The sequence below is a fragment of the Peromyscus californicus genome, unplaced genomic scaffold, assembly GCF_007827085.1.
Source record: "Peromyscus californicus insignis strain IS unplaced genomic scaffold, ASM782708v3 Scaffold_12__1_contigs__length_115047231, whole genome shotgun sequence".
In the NCBI taxonomy this organism is placed as follows: Eukaryota; Metazoa; Chordata; class Mammalia; order Rodentia; family Cricetidae; genus Peromyscus; species Peromyscus californicus.
Genome location: NW_026294413.1, coordinates 2,044,669 through 2,065,481, shown reverse-complemented (window position 1 = coordinate 2,065,481; position 20,813 = coordinate 2,044,669). Strand labels below are relative to the sequence as shown.

The window sequence follows — 20,813 nt, the reverse complement described above, 5'->3', positions numbered from 1 at the left end:
CAGGCCTACCACTGACTAGCTCTTACATTTAAACTAATCCATAATCCTTATTTATGTTTAGCCATGTGGCTTGGTAGCTTTTTTCAGTTCTGCCTTCACATCTTGCTTCCTCTGTGTCTGCCTGATGACTCTTGACTCAGCCTTCCTCTTCCCAGAATTCTCCTTGTCTGTTTATCCTGCCTATCCTTCCTGCCTGACTACTGGCCTATCAGCATTTTATTTATCAACCAATGGGAGCAACACATTCACAGCATGCAGAGCACCATCACCCATTAGTCTGTGAAGAATTGTGTTGGGATTTTGATGGGGATTGTATTGAATCTGTGGATTGCTTTTGGTAAGACTGCCATTTTTACTATGTTAATCCTACCTATCCATGAGCATGGAAGATATTTCCATTTTCTGATATCTTCTTCGATTTCTTTCTTCAGAGACTTAAATTTCTTGTCATACAGGCCCTTCGCTTGCTTAGAGTTACCCCAAGGTATTTTATATTATTTGTGGCTATTTTAAAGGGTGATGTTTTCTGATTTCTTTCTCAGCTCTTTTATCATTTGTATATAGGAGGGCTACTGATTTTTTTTTAGTTAATCTTGTATCCTGCCACATTACTGAAGGAGTTTATCAGCTGTAGAAGTTACCTGGTAGAATTTTTGGGGTCACTTATGTATACTATCATACCATCTGCAAATAGTGAAAGTTTGACTTCTTCCTTTCCAATTTCTATTCCTTTGATATCCTTTTGTTGTCTTATTGCTCTAGCTAGAACTTCAGGTACTATATTGAATAAATATGGGGACAGTGGACAGCCTTGTCTTGTTCCTGATTTAAGTGGAATCACTTTGAGTTTCTCTCTATTTAATTTGATGTTGGCTGTTGGCTTGCTGTAAATTGCCTTTATTATGTTTAGGTGTGTTCCTTGTATTCCTGATCCCTCTAGGACCTTTATCATGAAGGGGTGTTGGATTTTGTCAAAGGCTTTTTCAGCATCTAATGAGATGATCATGTGATTTTTTTTTCAGTTTGTTTATATGGTGTATTACATTGACAGATTTTTGTATGTTGAACTATCCTTGCATCCTAGGGATGAAGCCTACTTGATCATGGTGGATAGTTTTTTTTAGGTGTTCTTGGATTCAGTTTGCCAATATTTTATTGAGTATTTTTGCATCATTGTTCATGAAGGAGATTGGTCTATAATTCTCTTTCTTTATTGCATCTTTGTGTGGTTTGGGTATCAGGGTAACTGTAGCCTCATAAAAAGAGTTTGGTAATGTTCCTTCTGTTTCTATTGTGTGGAACAATTTGGAGAGTATTAGAATTATCTCTTCTTTGAAATCCCAGTAGAATTCTGCACTGAAACAATCTGGTATGTGGTACCTATCCAGAAAATTGTCCATTTCTTTCAGATTTTCAAATTTTGTGGAGTACAGGTTTTTGAAGTATGACCTGATATAGATGTAATCAACCTTCTTATTAAATAAGAAACACAGAACCAATTCAAAGAAGAAAGCCAAGAGGTCAGAGCTAAGAGCTAAAACCTTACCCTTCCTCCTGCGGTGGTCCTACCTCTCCGAACCAGAGCTACCCCTGTGTTAAAGTCTTTATATAGAGTTCCTGTTCTGCCTTCTCATTGGTTGTAAACCCAACCACATGACTGCCTCCTCACGGCCTGTCTGTATAGGCCTCCAGGTTTTCCATGATTGGTATTGATTAAAGGCATGTGTATCCAATAATGGCTGTATCCCTGAACACACAGAGACTTACCCAGCTCTGCCTACCAAGTGCTGAGATTACAAGAGTACGCCACCACTGCCCTGCTTTCCTATGGCTTGCTAATAGCTCTGACCCCCAGGCAACTTTATTTATTAACCTACAAATAACATTTTAATACAAATAAAATATCACCATAACCTGATGATTCTCTGGATTTCCTCATTGTCTGTTGTTATGTCTCCCTTTTCATTTCTGATTTTGTTGATTTGGATGTTCTCTCCCTGCCTTTTGGTTAATTTGGATAAGGGCTTGTCTATCTTGTTGATTTTCTCAAAGAACCAACTCTTTGTTTTATTGATTCTTTGTATTGTTCTCTTTGTTTCTATTTCATTGATTTCAGCCCTCAATTTGATTATTTCTTGGCATCATTTCCTCCTGGGTGACTTTGCTTCTTTTTGTTCTAGAGCTTTCAGGTGTGCTGTTAAGTCACTAGTGTGAGATTTCTCCATCTTCTTTATGTGGGTATTTAGTGCTATGAATTTTCCTCTTATCACTGCTTTCATAGTGTCCCATAAGTTTGGGTATGTTGTACTTTCATTTTCATTGAATTTTAGGAAAGCTTTAATTTCTTTCTTTGTTTCTTCCTTGACCCATTGGTGATTCATTTTGGCCTTGTTCAGTTTCCATGAGATTGTAGGCTTTCTGTAAATTTTGTTGTTGTTGAAATCTAACTTTAAGTCATGGTGGTCCGATAAAATACAGGAGGTTATTCCAATTTTTTTTTTTTTTTTTTTGGTTTTTCGAGACAGGGTTTCTCTGTGTAGCTTTGCGCCTTTCCTGGAACTCGCTTTGGAGACCAGGCTGGCTTCGAACTCACAGAGATCCGCCTGGCTCTGCCTCCTGAGTGCTGGGATTAAAGGCGTGCGCCACCACCGCCCGGCCCAATTTGTTTGTATCTGTTGAGATTTGCTTTGTGACCCAGTGTGGGATGTTTACCCACCAACCCCACAGTTCCCCAGTTTTCTTGAGTGTGAGCAGCAGGAAATATTAGATAGAAGGATTTATTGTGGAGATTGCTGAGATAAACAGATAGAAAATAAAGGATAGCCTCGAGAGGGCCTGGAACCTTTTCCAACAGGCCCTGTCTCTGCCTCAGGGTATTTATAGAGACGCCAAGGGGTGGAGCAAAAGCACAGCCAAGTGCAGACCATCTCAGATACCTGCACTCAAGCCCGTGGTCCTAATCATCCTCTATATGGATCTGCTGGGTAAAGCCACAAGGAACCCGAAAATGGGCTTCCACAACCAAGCATGTAGTCAATTTTAGAGACGGTTCCATGGGGTGCTAAGAAGAAGGTATATTCTTTTATATTAGGGTGGAATGTTCTGTAGATATCTATTAAGTCCATTTGAGTCATAACTTTTGTTAGGTCCCTTATTTCTCCGTTAAGTTTCCGTCTGACAGATCTATCCAGTGCTGAGAGTGGGGTGTTGAAATCTCCCACTACTAATGTTTGGGGTTTGATGTGCGATTTAAGCTTTAGTAATGTTTCTTTTACAAATGTGGGTGACCTTGTATTAGGGGCATAAATGTTCAGAATTGAGACTTCATCTTGGTGGATTTTCCATGTGATAAGTATGTAATGTCCTTCCCAATGCCTTTTGATTGATTTTAGTTTGAAGTCTATTTTATTAGATATTAGGATAGCTACACCACCTTGCTTCATAAGTCCATTTCATTGGAAAGTCTTTTCCCTGCCTTTTTCTCTGAGGTAGTGTCTGTCTTTAAAGTTGAGGTGTGTTTCTTGTATGCAGCAGAAGGATGGATCCTGTTTTCGTATCTGTTCTGTCAGCCTGTGTCTTTTTATAGGCAAATTGAGACCATTGATATTAATGGATATTAATGACCAGTGATTATTAATTCCTGTTATCTTTTGTTGGTAGTGTTGTGTGTTTCTCTTCTTTGGTATTTGTTGGTGTGGGACTATCTATTTGCCTGTGTTTTCATGGGTGTATCTAACTTCCTTAGGTTGGATTTTTCCTTCTAGTGCTTTCTGTAGGGCTGGAGTTGTGGATAGGTATTGTTTAAATCTGGTTTTATCATGGAATATTTTGTTTACTCCATCTATGGTGATTGAGAGTTTTGCTGAGTATAATAGTCTGGGTTGGCATCCATGGTCTCTTAGTGTCTGCATAACGTCTGTCCAGGACCTTCTGGCTTTCAGAGTCTCCATTGAGAAGTCAGGTGTTATTCTGATGGGTCTGCCTTTATATGTTATTTGGCCTTTTTCCTTTGCAGCTCTTAATATTTTTTCTTTATTCTGTATGTTTAATGGTTTGATTTTTTTTTTTTTTTTTTTGGTTTTTCGAGACAGGGTTTCTCTGTGTAGCTTTGCGCCTTTCCTGGAACTCGCTTTGGAGACCAGGCTGGCCTTGAACTCACAGAGATCTGCCTGGCTCTGCCTCCCGAGTGCTGGGATTAAAGGCGTGTGCCACCACCGCCCGGCTAATGTAATGGTTTGATTATTATGTGGTGAGGGGTCTTTTTTTTTTTTGGATCCAGTCTATTTGGTGTTCTGTAAGCTTCTTGTACCGTCATAGGCATTTCCTTCTTTAAGTTGGGGAAGTTTTCTATTATGATTTTGTTGAATATATTTTCTTTACCTTTGAGTTGGTATTCTTCTCCTTCTTCTATTCCTATTAGTCTTAGGTTTGGTCTTTTCATGGTGTCCCAGATTTCCTGGACGTTTTGTGTTATGACTTTTTTGGCTTTAGTGTTTTCTGTGACTGATGAATCTATTTCCTCTATTGTATCTTCAACACCAGAGATTCTCTCTTCTATCTCTTGCATTCTGTTGGTTATGCTTGCATCTGTACTTCCTGTTTGTTTACTTAGATTTTCCATTTCCAGCATTCCCTCAGTTTATGTCTTCTTCATTGCCTCTATTTCAGTTTTCAAATCTTGGACTTTTTCATTCACCTGTTTAATTGCTTTTTCTTGGCTTTCTTTAAGAGATTTATTGATTTCTTTTAATTTTTTGTTTGTCTTTTCTGCGAATTCTTTAAGGGTAATTTTCATTTCCTCTTTAAAGTCTTCTGTCATCTTCTTAAAGTCATTTTTAAGGTCTATTTCTTCTGTTTCTTCTGCTTTGGGATGTTCAGGTCTTGCTGGTGTGGCACCAGTAGGTTCTGATGGTGCCCCATTGGTCTTTATGTTGTTGACTGTATTTTTGCATTGGCGTCTATCTATGTCTTCTTCCACTCTGTGCAAGTGCTGTCTGTGTCTGAGGGAGCCTCTTTTGGTCTGAATGATATTCTTGGTCTATTGGAAGCTCTTGGTCTAATCTGGGCTCTTGGTCTTGATGAGTTCTGTGTCTCAGGGGGCCGATCTTAGTCCAGTGGGCACCAGTGGGCTCCTCCTCAGGGAGAGCCAATCCTGAGAGCTCTGTCTCAGGATTTCCTATCGGTGCAGGGTAGGACCTGTTTTCTGTTCGCAATTTGTGCAGGGTAGGCTTATGTCTCTGGTTTCACTGGTGTCACAGGGGGCTGTTTTCTTGGTGAGGGGGTGAGGGGAGGGGCAGCTAGCCGGTCCCTGGGGCTCCAATGGCTTGAGGGAGTGGCACAGAATGTGCCCCCAGGGCCTAGGGGCTAGGGACCTGGTCTGCCCAGTCTGGAAATGGGGCCTCATCTGTTTCCAGTCAGTGCAGGGTGGGCTTATGTCTCCAGTTTTCACTGGTATCACAGGGGGCTGTTTTCCTGGCCGGGGGTGGGGCTAAAATAATATTTTCTTCTGTTTTTAATTCTGCCTTCCCTTCTGTTTACTGTTTGAATTATTAATTATTCTTAATAGTTCTCATTGATAATTTAGCAGTTCTGTTGGGTTTTAGTTCTTGTCTACATTGCAAGAGAAGTTGTGTTTTCTGACAGTAGATGTAGTTGGACAAATACTTATAACTTTCCCCCCTTTTTCTTTGCATGTATATGTGTTTGGTGAGTAAATTAAACAGATGTCTATGGGCAAGTCTGTCAAGACAGACAGTTAGGGTTTTATTTTGCTGTCTTTGAGTTCTGGACCTTCTTTGGAGTCTTTGAGACAGGGTCTCACTATGTAGTCCTAGCTGGCCTGGAATCACTGTATAGGCCAGGATGGCCTCAAACTCACTGAGACCCTCTTGCCTCTACCTCACTAGTGCTAGCATTGAAAGCCTGTGCTAACATGCCCCACCAAATTTTGGATTTCCACTCACACTTTAATGTGTCACTTCAGCTCTCTTATTAGGTTCCTCAGGCTGCCAATCATTTTCTTACAGTTCTAGAGGCTTGCAGATAGATGTCTGTCTTTCTGCAAATGGTGTTGCATTGTGCTGTGTGTACCCATGCCCAGTGCCTTCTTATAATGGACCCAGGCATACTGGAATAGGGCCTACTCTAGTGACCTCATTTAAGGTAGTCACGTTGTTAAAGGCCCTGTCTCCTGATACATAGCTCATTCTGAGGTGTCAAGGGTTAGAACTTCAAGATAGAGTGTGTGAGGGGAAGACACACTTCAGCCTTTAGCAGTCCTGTCTTCCTCTGTTTATTCTTAGCAGGATATGTGGTCCCCAATGTGTCCCTGAATATATTGTGTACCCTAATAAAACTTATCTGGGGTCAGAGAATAGAACAGCCACTAGATTAGGCATAGAGGCCAGACAGTGATGGCACATGCCTTTAATCCTATCACTTGGGAGGCAGAGATCTGTTTGGATCTCTGTGAGTTCAAGGTCACACTGGAAACACAGCCAGGCAGTGGTGGCACACACCTTTAGTCCCAAGATTTGAGATCTCATGTCTTGCTTGGTAAAGACACACGCCTTTAATCCCAGGAAGTGATGGCAGGAAGCAGAAAGGTATGTAAGGTGTGAGGACCAGGAACTAGAAGGTTTTTTAGTAGCAGTTCAGCTGAGATCCATTCAGATGGGGACTCAGAGGCTTTCAGTCTGAGGATTTCTGAAACAGGATCAGCTGAGGAGTTGTTGAGGTGATGTTGGCTGTGGCTTGTTCTGCTTCTCTGATCTTTCAGCGTTTACCCCAATCTGGCTCCAGGTGGTTTTATCTATCTGTCTGTCTGTCTATCTATCTATCTATCTATCTATCTATCTATCTATCTATCTATCTATTTATTTATTTATTTATTAATAAGACCTTTCAAGACTCTGGTTACAAGGAACACTCCATGATGGAGCCTAAGTTTGTACAGCTTCTCTTGAGTGTAGCTATTATTTTCAAGGTCAGTTTGCAGGAGTCATGTGCTGAGACCTCCCTCAATGTGCTTTTGTCCTTCACTCCTGTGGATCAAAAGTCTAATAACTTTGGGTCTTTTTTTTGAAACCCCATATTCCCAGGAGCACATGTTAGATCCTGTTCTAGACAAAGAGTCTTTCTGCACCTAGAGAGCAGGACCAAAAACATGGCATTATTATCCTTCTGGATGGGGACAGCAGCAAGGGAAGAGATGGAGACCTATAGCACCAGGCACAGTGATTAAACTCTATCCTGTATATGAGGACAAATTCCTCCTGTTTATTGGGTTACCATGTCTGTCCCTAGGATATTCATATCCATGTCCTATCCAAGGCATGGCTGACTCACAGGCTATCTCTATCTAACACCTATCCATTCATGCTTAATATGTTTACTAAAGATAGCAGCAAAACATGCTCATTTTAAATGCTGGTATTTAGAGATTAAAAATTTGTACCATATTTGTACCTCTCCTCTCAGGCATCTCCTTTGGAAATGTTGGTGGAGTTTTTAATAAGTGTGTTCTTTTTCTTTTTCTTCCCAAAATTATTAAAAAATTTTCTACTCCACATACCACGTGCAGATCCCCCCTCCTCCCACCCCACCCCTCTCTCCCAAGCCACCCCACATCCTCACATCCCCCAAATCAAGGTCTCCCATGGGGAGTCAGCAGAGCCCGGCACACTGAGCCTAGGCAGGTCCAAGCCCCTTCCCACTGCACCAAGGCTGTGCAAGGCATCACATCACAGGCACTGGATTCCCAGAAGTCTGCCCATGCACCAGGGATGGATCCTGATCCCCCTGCCTGGGTGCCCCCCAAACAGTTCGAGCCAAACAACCGTCTTCTGTGTCCAGAGGGCCTAGTCCAGTCCCATGGGGGCTCCACAGCCACCAGTCCACAGTTCATGGGCTTCCACTAGTGTGACTGGTCATCTCTGCATGTCTTCCTATCATGATCTCAACATCCCCTGTCTGCAGAATCCCTCCTCTCTCGCATCGATTGGATTACCAGAGCTCAGCCTGGTGCCTGGCCGTGGATCTCTGCATCTGCCTCCATCAGTCACTGGATAAAGGCTTTATGATGACAGCTAGGTTATTTGCTAGACCAGTCACCAGAGTAGACTAGTCCAGGCACCCTCTGGACCACTGCCAGCAGACCAAGGTGCGGTCAACCTTGTGGATTCCTGAGAGCCTCCCCAGCACCCTGCCTCTTCCTGTTCCCATGATGTCCTCATCTACCATGGTATCTTACTCCCTGCCCTCCCACTCTGTCCCTGTTCCAGCTTGACCCTCCCATTTCCCTCTGTTCTCATCACCCAGTCCTTGCCTTCTGCCACCCCCCTCCCCCACCCAGTCCACTCATGTAGATCTCATCCACTTCTCCTTTGCAGGGTAATCCATGAGTCCCTCCTAGGGTCTTTCCCTGTTAGCTAGCCTCTCTGGAGCTGTGGGTTGCAGTCTGGCCATCCCTTCCCTCACATCTAGTATTCACTTATGAGTGAGTACATACTATGTTTGTCCTTCTGAGTCTGGGTTACTTCACTCAAGATGATATTTTCTAGTTCCAAACATTTGCCTGCAAATTTCATGATGTCATTGTTTTTCTCTGCTGAGTAGTACTCCATTGTATATATGTACTACATTTTCTTTATCCATTCTTCAGTTGAGGGGCATCTAGGTTGTTTCCAGTTCTGGCTATTACGAATAATGCTGCTATGAACATAGTTGAGCATGTGTCCTTGTAGTATGATTGAGCATTCCTTGGGTATATGCCCAAGAGTGGTATAGCTGGGTCTTGAGGAAGACTTATTCCCTTATTGAGGAATTTTGCACATTTCAACATACCATTCATGATTTTGAATACTGGACTTTATACTTTTGGCCATGAGATGGCTAGCTCTCAAACACTTGGAGTCAAATATCCATCTGTTCAGGAAACATGGATTCTTGTTCTCATCACCCTCTCTGTATAGTGGCTGAGCGAATCCTCTGTAATCTATACCAGGATTCTCTTGCTGTTAACATGCTCACATGTGCAATTAGTTTGTCCAAGTTCTCCTCATAAGGAAGGCCTGCTTATGTAGTTACCTAGTTTTAAAAATGTTTTAGCAACTGTTAGGTAAATTCAGAGTAAACTCTGAGAAGTTTGGGTTAGGGAGTAACAGAATGAATGGGCAGCTGTCATAGCTGCTTCATGATTCCCTAATGAGCAACACATGTTGATCTAGCCAGATATTGCTATTTTAACTATGTTGTATCATAAGAAAATACAAAGCCTTTAAAGTGACTTTTATGTTTATTTACTTTTTTTTTTTTAAATTTCCAAATGATTTCTGACTTGGAATAAAGACGGGGAAGTAGAAGGGACTCTGAGCTCCTGTCACTTAGCCCGTCTACAGTTGCCCTCCTGTAAGTTCATGTGCAGAGTCACATATGTATTTTTTTTTACTATAGAAATTTTCTGAGTAAAATTTTAGACCTTATGTCCCACCATTCCTAATGTTATTTCCTAAAACCATGAGATAATTTTTCCCATCGCCACAGAACCCCAAATCAGGATGGTGGTATTGACACATTACTGTTATCCAGTCTGTGCCTAGGACTTACTGTTTTACCAGAGGCCTCACTGATACTTGCTGCAGTAGGAGAAAATTTCCAGGTCAGGGTTGTTGTTTTTTTTATCTTTTTCCTGTTTTGTTTTTTTTTTTTTGAGATTGTGTCTCCCAGTGTAGCCCAAGCTGGCATTGAACTTGAGATCTTCCTGCCTCTGCTTCTTAAGTGCTGGGATCACAAGCCTGTGTTCCCACATTCAGCTCTCTCATCTCTCTTAATCTGGAACAATCCCATGGTCTTTTGGTCATTTATGATCTTCACCCTTTTAAAAAGTGTAGTCCATTTTTTAAAATAGCTCATTCTTTATTTGGAGTTTGCATGTTTTCTTATAAGTAGATGCAGCATAGGCCTTTTGGAGGACTGCACCAGTGTGGTTGCTTCTGTGAGCACCATGTACCATGTCATAAGTCTTTTTGCCCCATTCCTGGTGATGTAGGTTGTGTGGAGGTAGGACATCCAGCCTCTCCATACTGTGTTTCCTTTTGTCATCAGTGAAGTAGCTCATAGGGAGATTCCCTAAAATTCTGTAAATATTTCGTTTTATTTATTTCTGTCTCCCTAGAGTTTTAACACTCACTAACTTGACCATACTTCCTAGCTTCTGTTCAGTTCTATTCTCTCTGTATTATATAATACTTTTGGGGTACTGGTCATACAAAGAGAAAATTGAATCTTTCACTTAATTAAAACTTATTTTGAACAAGGTTATGTAAACATTATGGTTTGGCACATAGTAGGTTTACATCTTGAATAGTTAAGAATGCTGAGATGCTTTTTCACGTGAAATTGGTATTGAGCATTAACAGAAGGGTTTTACACTTGTTTCTTGTAGAATATTGTTTCTCACAAATTATAATTTGATTTAAAATATATATGCATTAAACTGTCTAATAAGATCTTTATTTAGTGTCACATTTATTTTACAAAGGGTAGATGCTTATTTTAGCAATGATTTGTCATTAAAATTATGTCAAAATGTCTTAAAATGTTGTTGAAACTGTAAACAAACTCATAACACACACAGAGCTAATTATGGATGCCATCTGTTTATTTTTACCAAGCTTTTTTTTTTTTTTAAGACCATGGCTTTGTCTGCTTATGATAAGCTTCAAGATTATTGTAATGACTAAGCCCTGTCCTTCAATTAGTGCAGTCCAAGCCAGAAGATAATTCGCTTGTTCAGTGACCTTTTCCTGTGTCCATGTATGAAATATGACATGTCACGATAAAGAAATTATTGTGACATATATCCAGAACTTAATTTTTACAAGGAAAAAAATGATATCAAAGTAGTAAATATGGCTAAAACTTTCCTTAAAATTTTAGAACTGATTTGAGATTCTAGATGAAAGATTACATGTTCTTTTTCAGTGGTATAAATGGCTTTATTTTAACCCAAGTTTAAAGATTTGTAAGCAAACAGTCAATCAAATTATAATGATGTGCCTCTGTTCACGTGGCTGCATGTCAGTTGCATGTGTTTGCACATATGTATCCCATGTGTTGGTGTGGAAGGCCAGGTACTCCCTTGGCAGCATCAGCTGAAGTAGTTATCAGCAGTCTGCTGAGAAAGCAGAGTGGTTTCCCTCACCCTGTTTTGCTATTGTGCATGCTAAGCACTGCCCAAGCCTGTCTGGAGGGAAGGCAACCTGAAGGCTCCATCTGCTGCTTCCTGCCATGCTGCACTGATGCAAGATCACGCTAATCTTGCTGCTTGTCAGGACAGGTTAGTGAAAGCATGCAAGTAGGTACAACTCGGACTAGATGAGGGTTTGAGAACACCAGCAGCCTCCTCACACATGCCATGACAAGTGTAGCAGAAGGGGCTGACTGTCAGCCATGTTGAGAGCTACAGCAAAGGAAATGCAAAGTTAAATTGTTAAGGGTTGGGCCACAAATTAATCAAAATAGGGAAAAGTAACACAAAGGCTTACAAATGCTTTTGGGGTTATTCTGACCGTCATCTATAGAGAATTGTGTTTATTCTTTCGTTTTATGTATTTCACTGAAAATTTTTAGTCAGGTATTACTAAAGGTTAAATAGAATTAACTTCACTCGTCTCTGAAACTTGGAATTTTCGTTTTTGATGTCCATTTATTTGCCTCTTTCTTCATCTATTAACTGGCGGTCTTGGCCTTACAGGTTGAACATCCTGTCACAGAATGCATTACTGGCCTGGACTTAGTCCAAGAAATGATCCGTGTTGCTAAGGGTTACCCTCTCAAGCACAAGCAAGCGGATATTCCCCTCAGTGGCTGGGCAATTGAATGTCGGGTTTATGCTGAGGTAAAATGCGTTCTGATGGGAGGCAGGAGGGTGGTTATGTCTAAGGGGAAGCAGCCAGTGTGGCTGAACTGCAGGTGGAGTCAGGGTTTGAGAACCTGTGGTCAAAGCAGAACACTAGGTAATTTGGAACAATTAAAAACAGAATGAAGTTCAAGTAATGCTCCTGTTTTTCTGGGTGGGAAAGTCGATAGATAGCAATGTGTTGAGAAGCAGCAGAGCTTCGGCTGAGTGTTGTTGATTATGTCCTTTATGATTCCATGGAAGGGATCTAAATTGCAAAGCTTTTGGTAAAGCATGCACTCTTGATTCATAATTTTAATTACGGGTTTTGCCAAAGTCTTAGTCTGGCAGTTTATACAAATCAGATATCAGATTAGTCAGTACCTGAAGATGCTTTCTTCAGATGACTGGAGAATGCAACATAAATATTTGTATCTTTTAGATGCAAAAATGATCTTTTAATGTACAGCAGTGAGTTAGTGATGTCTTTAAGATGCACTATGCTTTATCCTGGTGTTACTGCTCTTGGTCATATGTGAAGTGGTGACCCCGAACTCCTCAGTTCTGTTCTCCATGATGTTTATGAGTGGAACATGTATGTGTGTAGAAGCCTGTGCAGCTTTTTTCTGAGTCTTTGCTTGAAGAACTCAGCTTCTCAGCTTTACCATATGTGAGCTGTTTGGAGAAGTAAGAAAAACAAATCTCTTTGGTGTGTTGCATTTGTTATTCTGAACTTGAGTTACATTTTGATGGAGAGTCTAGGTCATTTTATTTTTTGCCTAAGGCATTCTAAGAAGTTTAAGGAAAAGTTGGAATTTTACCAACTTCAATAAAGTATGATAGAGGTCAGGCTAAACTCTGCTTGCAGTTCTGTTTGAGTTTTAAATATACTTGGAAGTTGTCTAGAAGATGAGACATTCATACTCTGGAATCTGTGGATTGGTAAATACTGTATGTTAAAAATAGACCTATAAATACTCTTCATTGTAGTTAACCTTCCTCGTGCTGGTTTATGTTTCAAAGACTGTGCTTCCTTTCCTTTGAACCTCCAGGACCCCTATAAGTCTTTCGGTTTACCGTCTGTTGGGAGACTGTCTCAGTACCAAGAGCCGATACATCTACCTGGTGTAAGTCATTAACTGTGATACCAGCAGAGGGGCTCAGACCTTGATTTATGCCACACTTTTATGTTAGAGCATGTCAACACCAAAGGGTGTAAATTGAGGGACAGGGAAATTCATGGGGAGTCAGTTTTTGTGTTAAAAAAATATTTTTTGTACTTTATGGTATTCAGAAACATCAGAATCTACTCAACAGGGTAAGTTCAAACACATCTAATCATATAAATGATAGTTTATACTGTAAAGATTATAGTATCATAAGAATGGGAAATGACTTTTTGTATTAAAAATATAATCTTTAAAAAAAAAAAAACAGCCTAATCCAGCCCCCTGTTGTAGTCAGATGTCAAGAAATTCAAGCACAAAATCAGCTCATCAGCAGGACTTTATTAAGGAGAACAAAGTAACTCCTTCTATGCGGCATCAACAGCTTTAAGGAAAAAGTGACCAGCATTCATTTTATCCCATAGTTGGTCTGTTTCATGTCCTTTAAGCAATTTGGATGCATAAAAAGAACAAGGGAGGTACCTTCTCTCTTAATCGAGGCACTAAGTGCATGTATAGATGACGTAATGTTAGTGGGTAACAGGACTGCAGCATCTGTGAATAGGATTGTTCAGTTTGATGGGTGGTGAGAAGATGGTGAAAGATTACAGGAAGAATTATAAATTTGAAGATGTTACTGGATATATGATTTATTTCACTTTTAAACTGTTTTTTTGCCCATGTGCTTTCTAAAGGGATTTGACCCCTTCTAGGCCTAGAGACTCCATGCTGTGTTCAAAGCGTGGAGGCAGAAAAAAATTGTAAAGATTGAATAGGCATTATGTGATGCTAAATAGCACATGAGAGCAAATGTCATAGGGACATATCTAAATACTTTTTTAATCAAACAAAAAAGTCTTAAATAAGAAGCGTAATGATTACTCTAGTTGTTAGAAGTTTCCACTGTGTTGTAATAGCTCACAGAATGTCAAACATTTTGCCCTCTCAAGTTTTTGCAATTTGCAATTTTCAAACGTGAGACCTGTTGAAAGTACAAGTGATAATGGACAAACTCTACCCCCTACAGTCTTTGTCCCACCAAATCTTTCTTCAATTAATGCTGCAGCAGGAGTTTTATGTAATAACATTTGCAGTTGTGATCCATCCATAGAAAGAAAAAACAATTAAAATGCCTTAAATGTTCTGCTTACTGCTGTTATTTGCGTGTGTGAATGTTGCATGTCAGCTAAATGGACCAAGGAATAGATGAAGAGATGGGGGCAGGAGAGTGTGCACTAAGCTTTGTCTATCATTATTGCTGGGAGCAATCAAATTGATGTCAGCAGGACAGGAGATGCGTTGACAGCTGTAATTATGTATCGCCATGGTGATCACTTTTGGCCTGTCATGGAAGCCCATGAGTCCCCTCCCTTAGAAGCATTTAATCAGATTGGGCTGTCACTTGTCAGGTAGACATGGCGGGCTGGGAGTTGTGCTGAGGGGGAGGTGAGTTGAGAATGAAGGGTGGGACATGCCTGATAGTTTCTAGGGTCCACTATTTGGCTGACGAAAGCAATTTTAATTGTGTAGGTGGTGTCTGAGGACTGACTTGAGAACCTCACACTTGGGGTGCATGAGTGCTTGTAGTGTGGCCCTCTTCCCTTCGCTTTACTAGATGTCTCAGTTTCACTCAGGAAGCCAGTTTTGGCTCTTAGGTTTTTTGGTCACAAGAAGGAGCAAATACTTCAGAGTTAACTTTCAGTTCACACCTTTCCCATGCTTCTTTAAGCCTGAAACACATTGTTAGAGCAGGGCTGAGGCTTTTCCTTGTAGTCTTTGATTGTCTGCTTAGAGATATATTTGACTCTACTCTTGAAGTGAAAGTCAGTGAAAATTTATGTAGACTTTGTTTTCATGGATGAATGGGCACCAAATTTGTTTTTAATTGGTTGTTAGAAGTAAGATATGTAGTTGGCTATTATTTGGGAAAACCTATATAAACAACAAGTTAAAAGTCAGGTTTCTTTTTTGCTTTATACAGTTTCCTTGGGAATGTTGATCTGCCTGCGTGTGTTGATTGTATATGATGCATTTTGATTTTACCCTTTGGGTTTAAAGTGACAAATTCCTGTAATTATTTTAGTAAGCAACAAAGACAGTTATATCTAGTAGCCACGGATAGGTTATTTAGCATTTAGGGTGGTATTATTTAAGATGATGAAAACTATGTTATGAACTGCAGAGGAATACAATAATATTCCTTATTGCTTGTAGTATTTTACCAGTGGGTTGGACATGAGCTGTGCAGCAGATGACAAGATGTACTGAAAGTCAGAGCCTCAGACCTGCAACAATCCTGGTGTCAAACAAGCTTTGGCAATGTGCTGTGTGGGTATAAAGCTGACAAGCTGGTCAGAGTAGTTCTGGCTTATTGGCACCCAAACTAATAAAAAACGACATCTTTTTTCTTAACTTGGCTACAGCGGCCATTTAAATGCTGAGAGAAAGCACACAAAAACTTTACTGCTTTCACGGCTGCCCTATTACTTCTTTCCCATTTTTTACAAACACCAAGTTTTATAGAATTGATGCCCTGAAGTATGTTTTCGGTATATAAAGGCCGTGCACATCTTGTATAAATGTGGAGTGGCTTTCACTTTAAGACTTCATTTGGAATGTGGGTACATGGGCCCAATTATTTCTTGTGCTGCACATACAGAAATAAGAGCTCCCTGGGCATGTTCCAGCTTTCTCTTTAAACCCTTGAAAGAGAAGAGTGGTGTGATTTTTTTTCACTTATCTTCTAATATCTTGTAATAAAGCCATCACCTACCCTCATGTGGATATTCTAGACAAGAGGTTCTATGTGCGGTCCCTTGATAATTGCCTAAATTAAAATATTAAAGGCCTACCAGCCGCTGCGTTGACCTTTTTCTGCCTTGCCACAGACAGATGAGCTGCTGTTTATTGGGAAGCCTCCTTCTCATAGGTGACAGAGCTTCCTGTCTTCTCTTTCTACCCCTCACAATGTTGGACACTACAGCCCTGCTGTTTTGGAAGCTTCGATTAAATTCTTCCATCCTAAGCCCTAGGATATGATGCCTCCCAGTCTTAAATATTTTGATTAGCATCTAAATCCTTCAGATCCAAAACTTGGTCACAATAAATCTAACAAATGCCCTGTCCTTGGCAGATGCTCATTCAGAGTTTTACATGGCCAACCTTGCTGTGCTGCTGGCCTCAAGCTGGGAGAGGAAAACAAGAGTCAGTGATGCACTAACTAACTTGTTGGCTGGTTAGCAGCAACCAGGGGCTTCAAAAGGATATTTTGAACCTGTGCTGGTCCTGCCTAAGATGAAAAGTGCAGAATACAAACTCTAATTGGAGCTTGCATCCTCACAGAGCAGAGCCTTGTGGAAAGCTGTGTAAACACAAGGCCTCTGGGGACCAAAAGTATCAGAAAATAGCATTCACAGTTGAGGAGATGAGGCAAACGAGGAAAAGTGTTGCAGACTTGAAAGCCTGACCAGTTCCTATGGCTCAGAGGGCCTGTGAAGAGGAGGAGGAACAGCTATGGCCTCCCCAGTGCTCTCTGGGGAGGGGGCTTTAGTGGGGAATCATCCCAACATGCTGCAGCCAGTAGCAGGTGCACCCTAGCGTAGGGATGTATGAAGCCTCCCTCCTTCCAGTTTCTTTTTTTAAGTGAAAGAACAAAGGTTGTATGCCATAGTGTATATTAAGAGATAAATATCATTATGTGTCTGGGTTGTTTTCAGTTTTCCAGAGGCAGGGATGTTGAGACTGAAACTTTATTATCCCTTTTCTCCATGGAAAAGTAGCTTGTGGTTAAATGAAACAAATCTGCCCAATATGAAGTTATGTACTTTTTCTTTTCTTTCTCAGGTCCGAGTTGACAGTGGCATCCAACCAGGAAGTGATATCAGCATCTATTATGACCCTATGATATCAAAAGTTAGTTCCATTTCTTTATTTTCTTTGAAACAGTACACATATTTAATTAAGGAATCAGAAGTTGAGCCTTTTTCTTAACAATGTGCTGTAATTAAACAAACCAGAAAACAATATATGAAAGTGAGAACAGTTATCTCATGGCTTTGTAGGGCTCCCTCAGCCGTAGTTGAGTCACACAGTCACCGGCACTGCTCCGGTGCATGTGCACAGCACCCATTTTAACCACAGGCAGCTCAGCCTGTTGCGATGAGAGGAACTAGGTTGGTTTTGCCCTTCCAAAAACGGGTGGTGTAAGTGGCAGGTTCTGTGGAGAACTGGGCCTATAGGCCGTATTTGTTAAGAGTGCTCTTGACCTTGGAAGGTTTTCTACATGACAGCTTGAGTGGATTTGACTTTGGTTGTTTACACTATGGCTGGAACCCAGAGCCTGGTGCGTCCCAGTCAGGTTCCCCACCACCAAGTCACCACCTGACCCAGTTAACTTTTATAGAAAAATGTACAATAAGATTTGGCCTATGTGTTTTTTTAAACTTTAACTTAGCAGAGTAAAGTAAAAAATCATGAACTTCTAAAATCTTAAGACTTCATAAATTGTAAAATGCTGCAATATATAAACTTTGGATTTTATTTAAAAACCCCTTGTCTCTGAAACAATAACTTTATCTCAAGGACTGATTATCTTCAGGTTTTCTGTTAGTTTTGTGCTGGGGATCAAACAGGGATCATGCGAGTTTGTCCAACACTCTGCCGTGAACCACACCCCTGGTTCCCAAAGTGCTTTCTTATGTAGTTGTAGCTGAAGAAACAAGCCATTTTTTATCTTCACAATTTTTTCACTTATTTTTACCATTAATATTCTTAAAAGAAATCTTAGATGCTTTAATTATTAGAGAAACACACTTTGAAAGTAAAAATACACAAAATATTACAAATTAATTTTCAAACTTGCTGTTTCTTTTTTAGATGAATGTTCTTCCATTCAGAAAAATGCCCTACAAATTTTCTAGATGAATTATATGTGTAAAATTTATTATTTTTTTTCTGAGACAGTGTCTTACTATGTAGCTGGATGACCTGGAACATGCTTTGTAAACCAGACTGGCCTCAAACTCACAGAGATCTGTCTGCTTCTGCCTCCTAAGTGCTGGCCTTAAAGGTATATGCCACCATGTGGCAAACTGGGTTTATATTAAAGAGCGTATAAAATTTACTAAAATAATTACGGCCTATAATTTGTTGATATGCATTTAAAAAGCCTTAATATATATTGTCAAGGTCTTTTTTTTTTTTTAATTTTAGAGATCCCATATAAGAAGACACAGATTCATGCAGAAAAATGGCCTTCCTTGTTTCAACCAGCACCTTCAGCTTTTGTGTTAGGCTATGGGAGACACTAATTTTAAGGACAGTCTAGCCTTTTCTTTCACTTTCATACTGGCTCTTTTGAAAGTTACAAAAGTTTTAGTTGTTTAGGAAATCAAACTTGGAAGCCTAGAAAACCAGGGATATTAGAGACTTCATCCCTAGCCCCACACTGTGCCATGTGCTGCTGGGCTGGTCAGTTCTTCAGGCTCTGTTCCCTCCTCTCCTCCATTTTTCTTCTGTGCTTGTTTCCAGTTTTCAAATCTTTCTTTACTATCACAGTGACATGTCGTGGAAACATCTGAGATGGGTTGGTTCTCATTTGTTTATTCAAAGAAATCTTGACATTTTGTATGAAAAAATTGGACTGCTGTGGAAATTGAAAAGACACATTGGTGACTGTGTTAGGAAATATTCAACCTTTATGAGGCCTAGTCACTCAGTGTGGCCGGCTCTTTATACAGTTTTGTTTATTTGCTTGTAGCTAATCACATATGGGTCTGATAGAACAGAAGCACTGAAGAGGATGGAAGACGCACTGGATAATTACGTGATCCGAGGTAAAATATACACATTTGCTGTTCTGTTACTATGTGTGGCATCCTGTCGAGTGAACAGCGTGAGGCTTTGTACTTAGGGAATTCCACAAAATAATTGCTTACTGTGCTTAAATGAAGATGAGAAAAGTATGAATAAGTTGGACACTGACACCAGGCACAGGTGTTTGACTCTCCGCAGTCCACGTCATTTAATTGAACATGGGACACAGCTCACTCCTCTGAAGGACTCCTGGTATCTCTTACTTGTATATTGTGTGTAGTGTGGGAGACTGTGAGGAACCACTATCCCGCATAGGTGGAGAGTGAGTTTGCTGTGTCACTGTCTGTGAATTTTTGGGTCAGAAGTACGAAACTTACAGACATGTGCAAATGGACACAGGGCCTTGCTTACATTTGATTAATTCAGGGTCTGGGAGAACAGCTCTTGGCTTCTGCGTGGAAAAGAGGTAGGTAGTTTGCTGGAAAGTGCAGTTTTCTTCCCTGGGTCTCTGTCCTCGGTTCTGAGTGGGGTGCTGCCTGAAACAGAAGCCACTCTTGTACTTGAGTCTGTAAAGTGGTTATTCTTACCCACTTTGAGGAGAAAATTATATACTAAATATAAGTACCAACTTTGTGTTAGTAATGAAAAGAGCTTTGCTATCAGATTCAAGTGTACATTATAATCTTGAATGGCCAGTGAGGGTCTAAGAACATCCTCTAGGCAAGCCTGGGTGCTGGATCATTTTTGGCCTCTGCTCTTCCAGGGGACCCGAGTTTGGGTTCAGCATCTACATCAGGTGGCTCACAACCACTCCTAACTCAAGCTCCAGGGGGTCTGACGTCCTCTTCTGGCCTCTGTAGGTACACACATATATGTGTGCATACAGACATCTGAATAAAGACACAAGATTGGCAGGAAGTGGAGTGGGTATGGTGGAAATGAGCAGGGGATTGGAACCAAGTAAATGAGATAAAGGTAGAGACTCTGTGACTATTTTTGAAACTGGACTAATTAGTGTTTCGTAAGTAAGACTCAAAATGGAATACTAACAACTAATGGGACCCATTTCAGATGAGTCATACAATCCTGCAAAAGGGTGAGAGTGTGGGGAGAGCTAACCCAGAAAGTTGTGTATTTACTGTACATATCCCTAGGCTAAAGAGAAAATACGTCTAAATAAATATTAAACTCTAATTAGGATGTTTGTTTTTCATAGTTGATGCTTTAACAGGTCTGAAACGAATTTATGTACATTCTGGAAATGAGGAATTAAATACATGTATTGTGGATAATAAGAACCGAGTTTCTCCTTGTCAGAAAGGCAGTAACAGATGTGGGAATGAATGCCTGGGGTGGAAAGAACCCTGTGTGTGGTTTGAAGCTGAGTCTGAAGGTATCCGTGGGAACTCTTGGGCTTTAATATAAACTGAGGACTATGTAAAGGTGTGTGCATGTGTGTGTATGTACCCATGTATACACACACCATATGTACATTCTCTAGCTGAAGGGTCTGAATTTGGGCACTGTTGGCACTTTGGGGACAGCAACTGTTGTAGGATGACAGTCCTGTATAGAGTATGCTTGGCTTCTGTCCACTCAGTTTACTAAATGTGTCCAGGCTTTGGCTTCAGGAAGAGCATAAGATGAGCCTGAACCGCCAATGTAAGAGGGGAAAGCTGTGCTGGAAGAGTGCAGTCAGGACAGGTGAAATCCACACCTGTCATCCCAGCACTCACCTGGACTCCGCTTACTTGGTAGGCTGAGGCAGAAGGACTGGTGTGTGACAGTTCCAGGCCAGTTTTGGCTACAGTGTGACACCCTGTACAAACTGTAAAACAAACAAACCAAGGAAAACTTCAAAAGCAGATCTATTAGGAAGACACAGGAGCTGCTTGAAGAGGCCTCCACTGGTCAAACTCAGAGTCTGCCACACA

General features: G+C 40.7%; 1 protein-coding gene across 3 annotated transcripts in view; it reads left to right on the top strand.

Annotated features, from left to right (window-relative positions):
• The window catches only part of Pcca (propionyl-CoA carboxylase subunit alpha), a 359,494-nt gene that overhangs the window by 156,199 nt on the left and 182,482 nt on the right, over window positions 1-20,813 (top strand). For all 3 annotated transcript variants that reach the window (XM_052732382.1, XM_052732381.1, XM_052732383.1), the window contains 4 exons: window positions 11,756-11,899; window positions 12,952-13,026; window positions 16,909-16,977; window positions 18,824-18,899. In XM_052732382.1, the coding sequence (XP_052588342.1) occupies window positions 11,756-11,899; window positions 12,952-13,026; window positions 16,909-16,977; window positions 18,824-18,899 (364 nt within the window). The remainder of the gene's footprint in view (window positions 1-11,755; window positions 11,900-12,951; window positions 13,027-16,908; window positions 16,978-18,823; window positions 18,900-20,813) is intronic.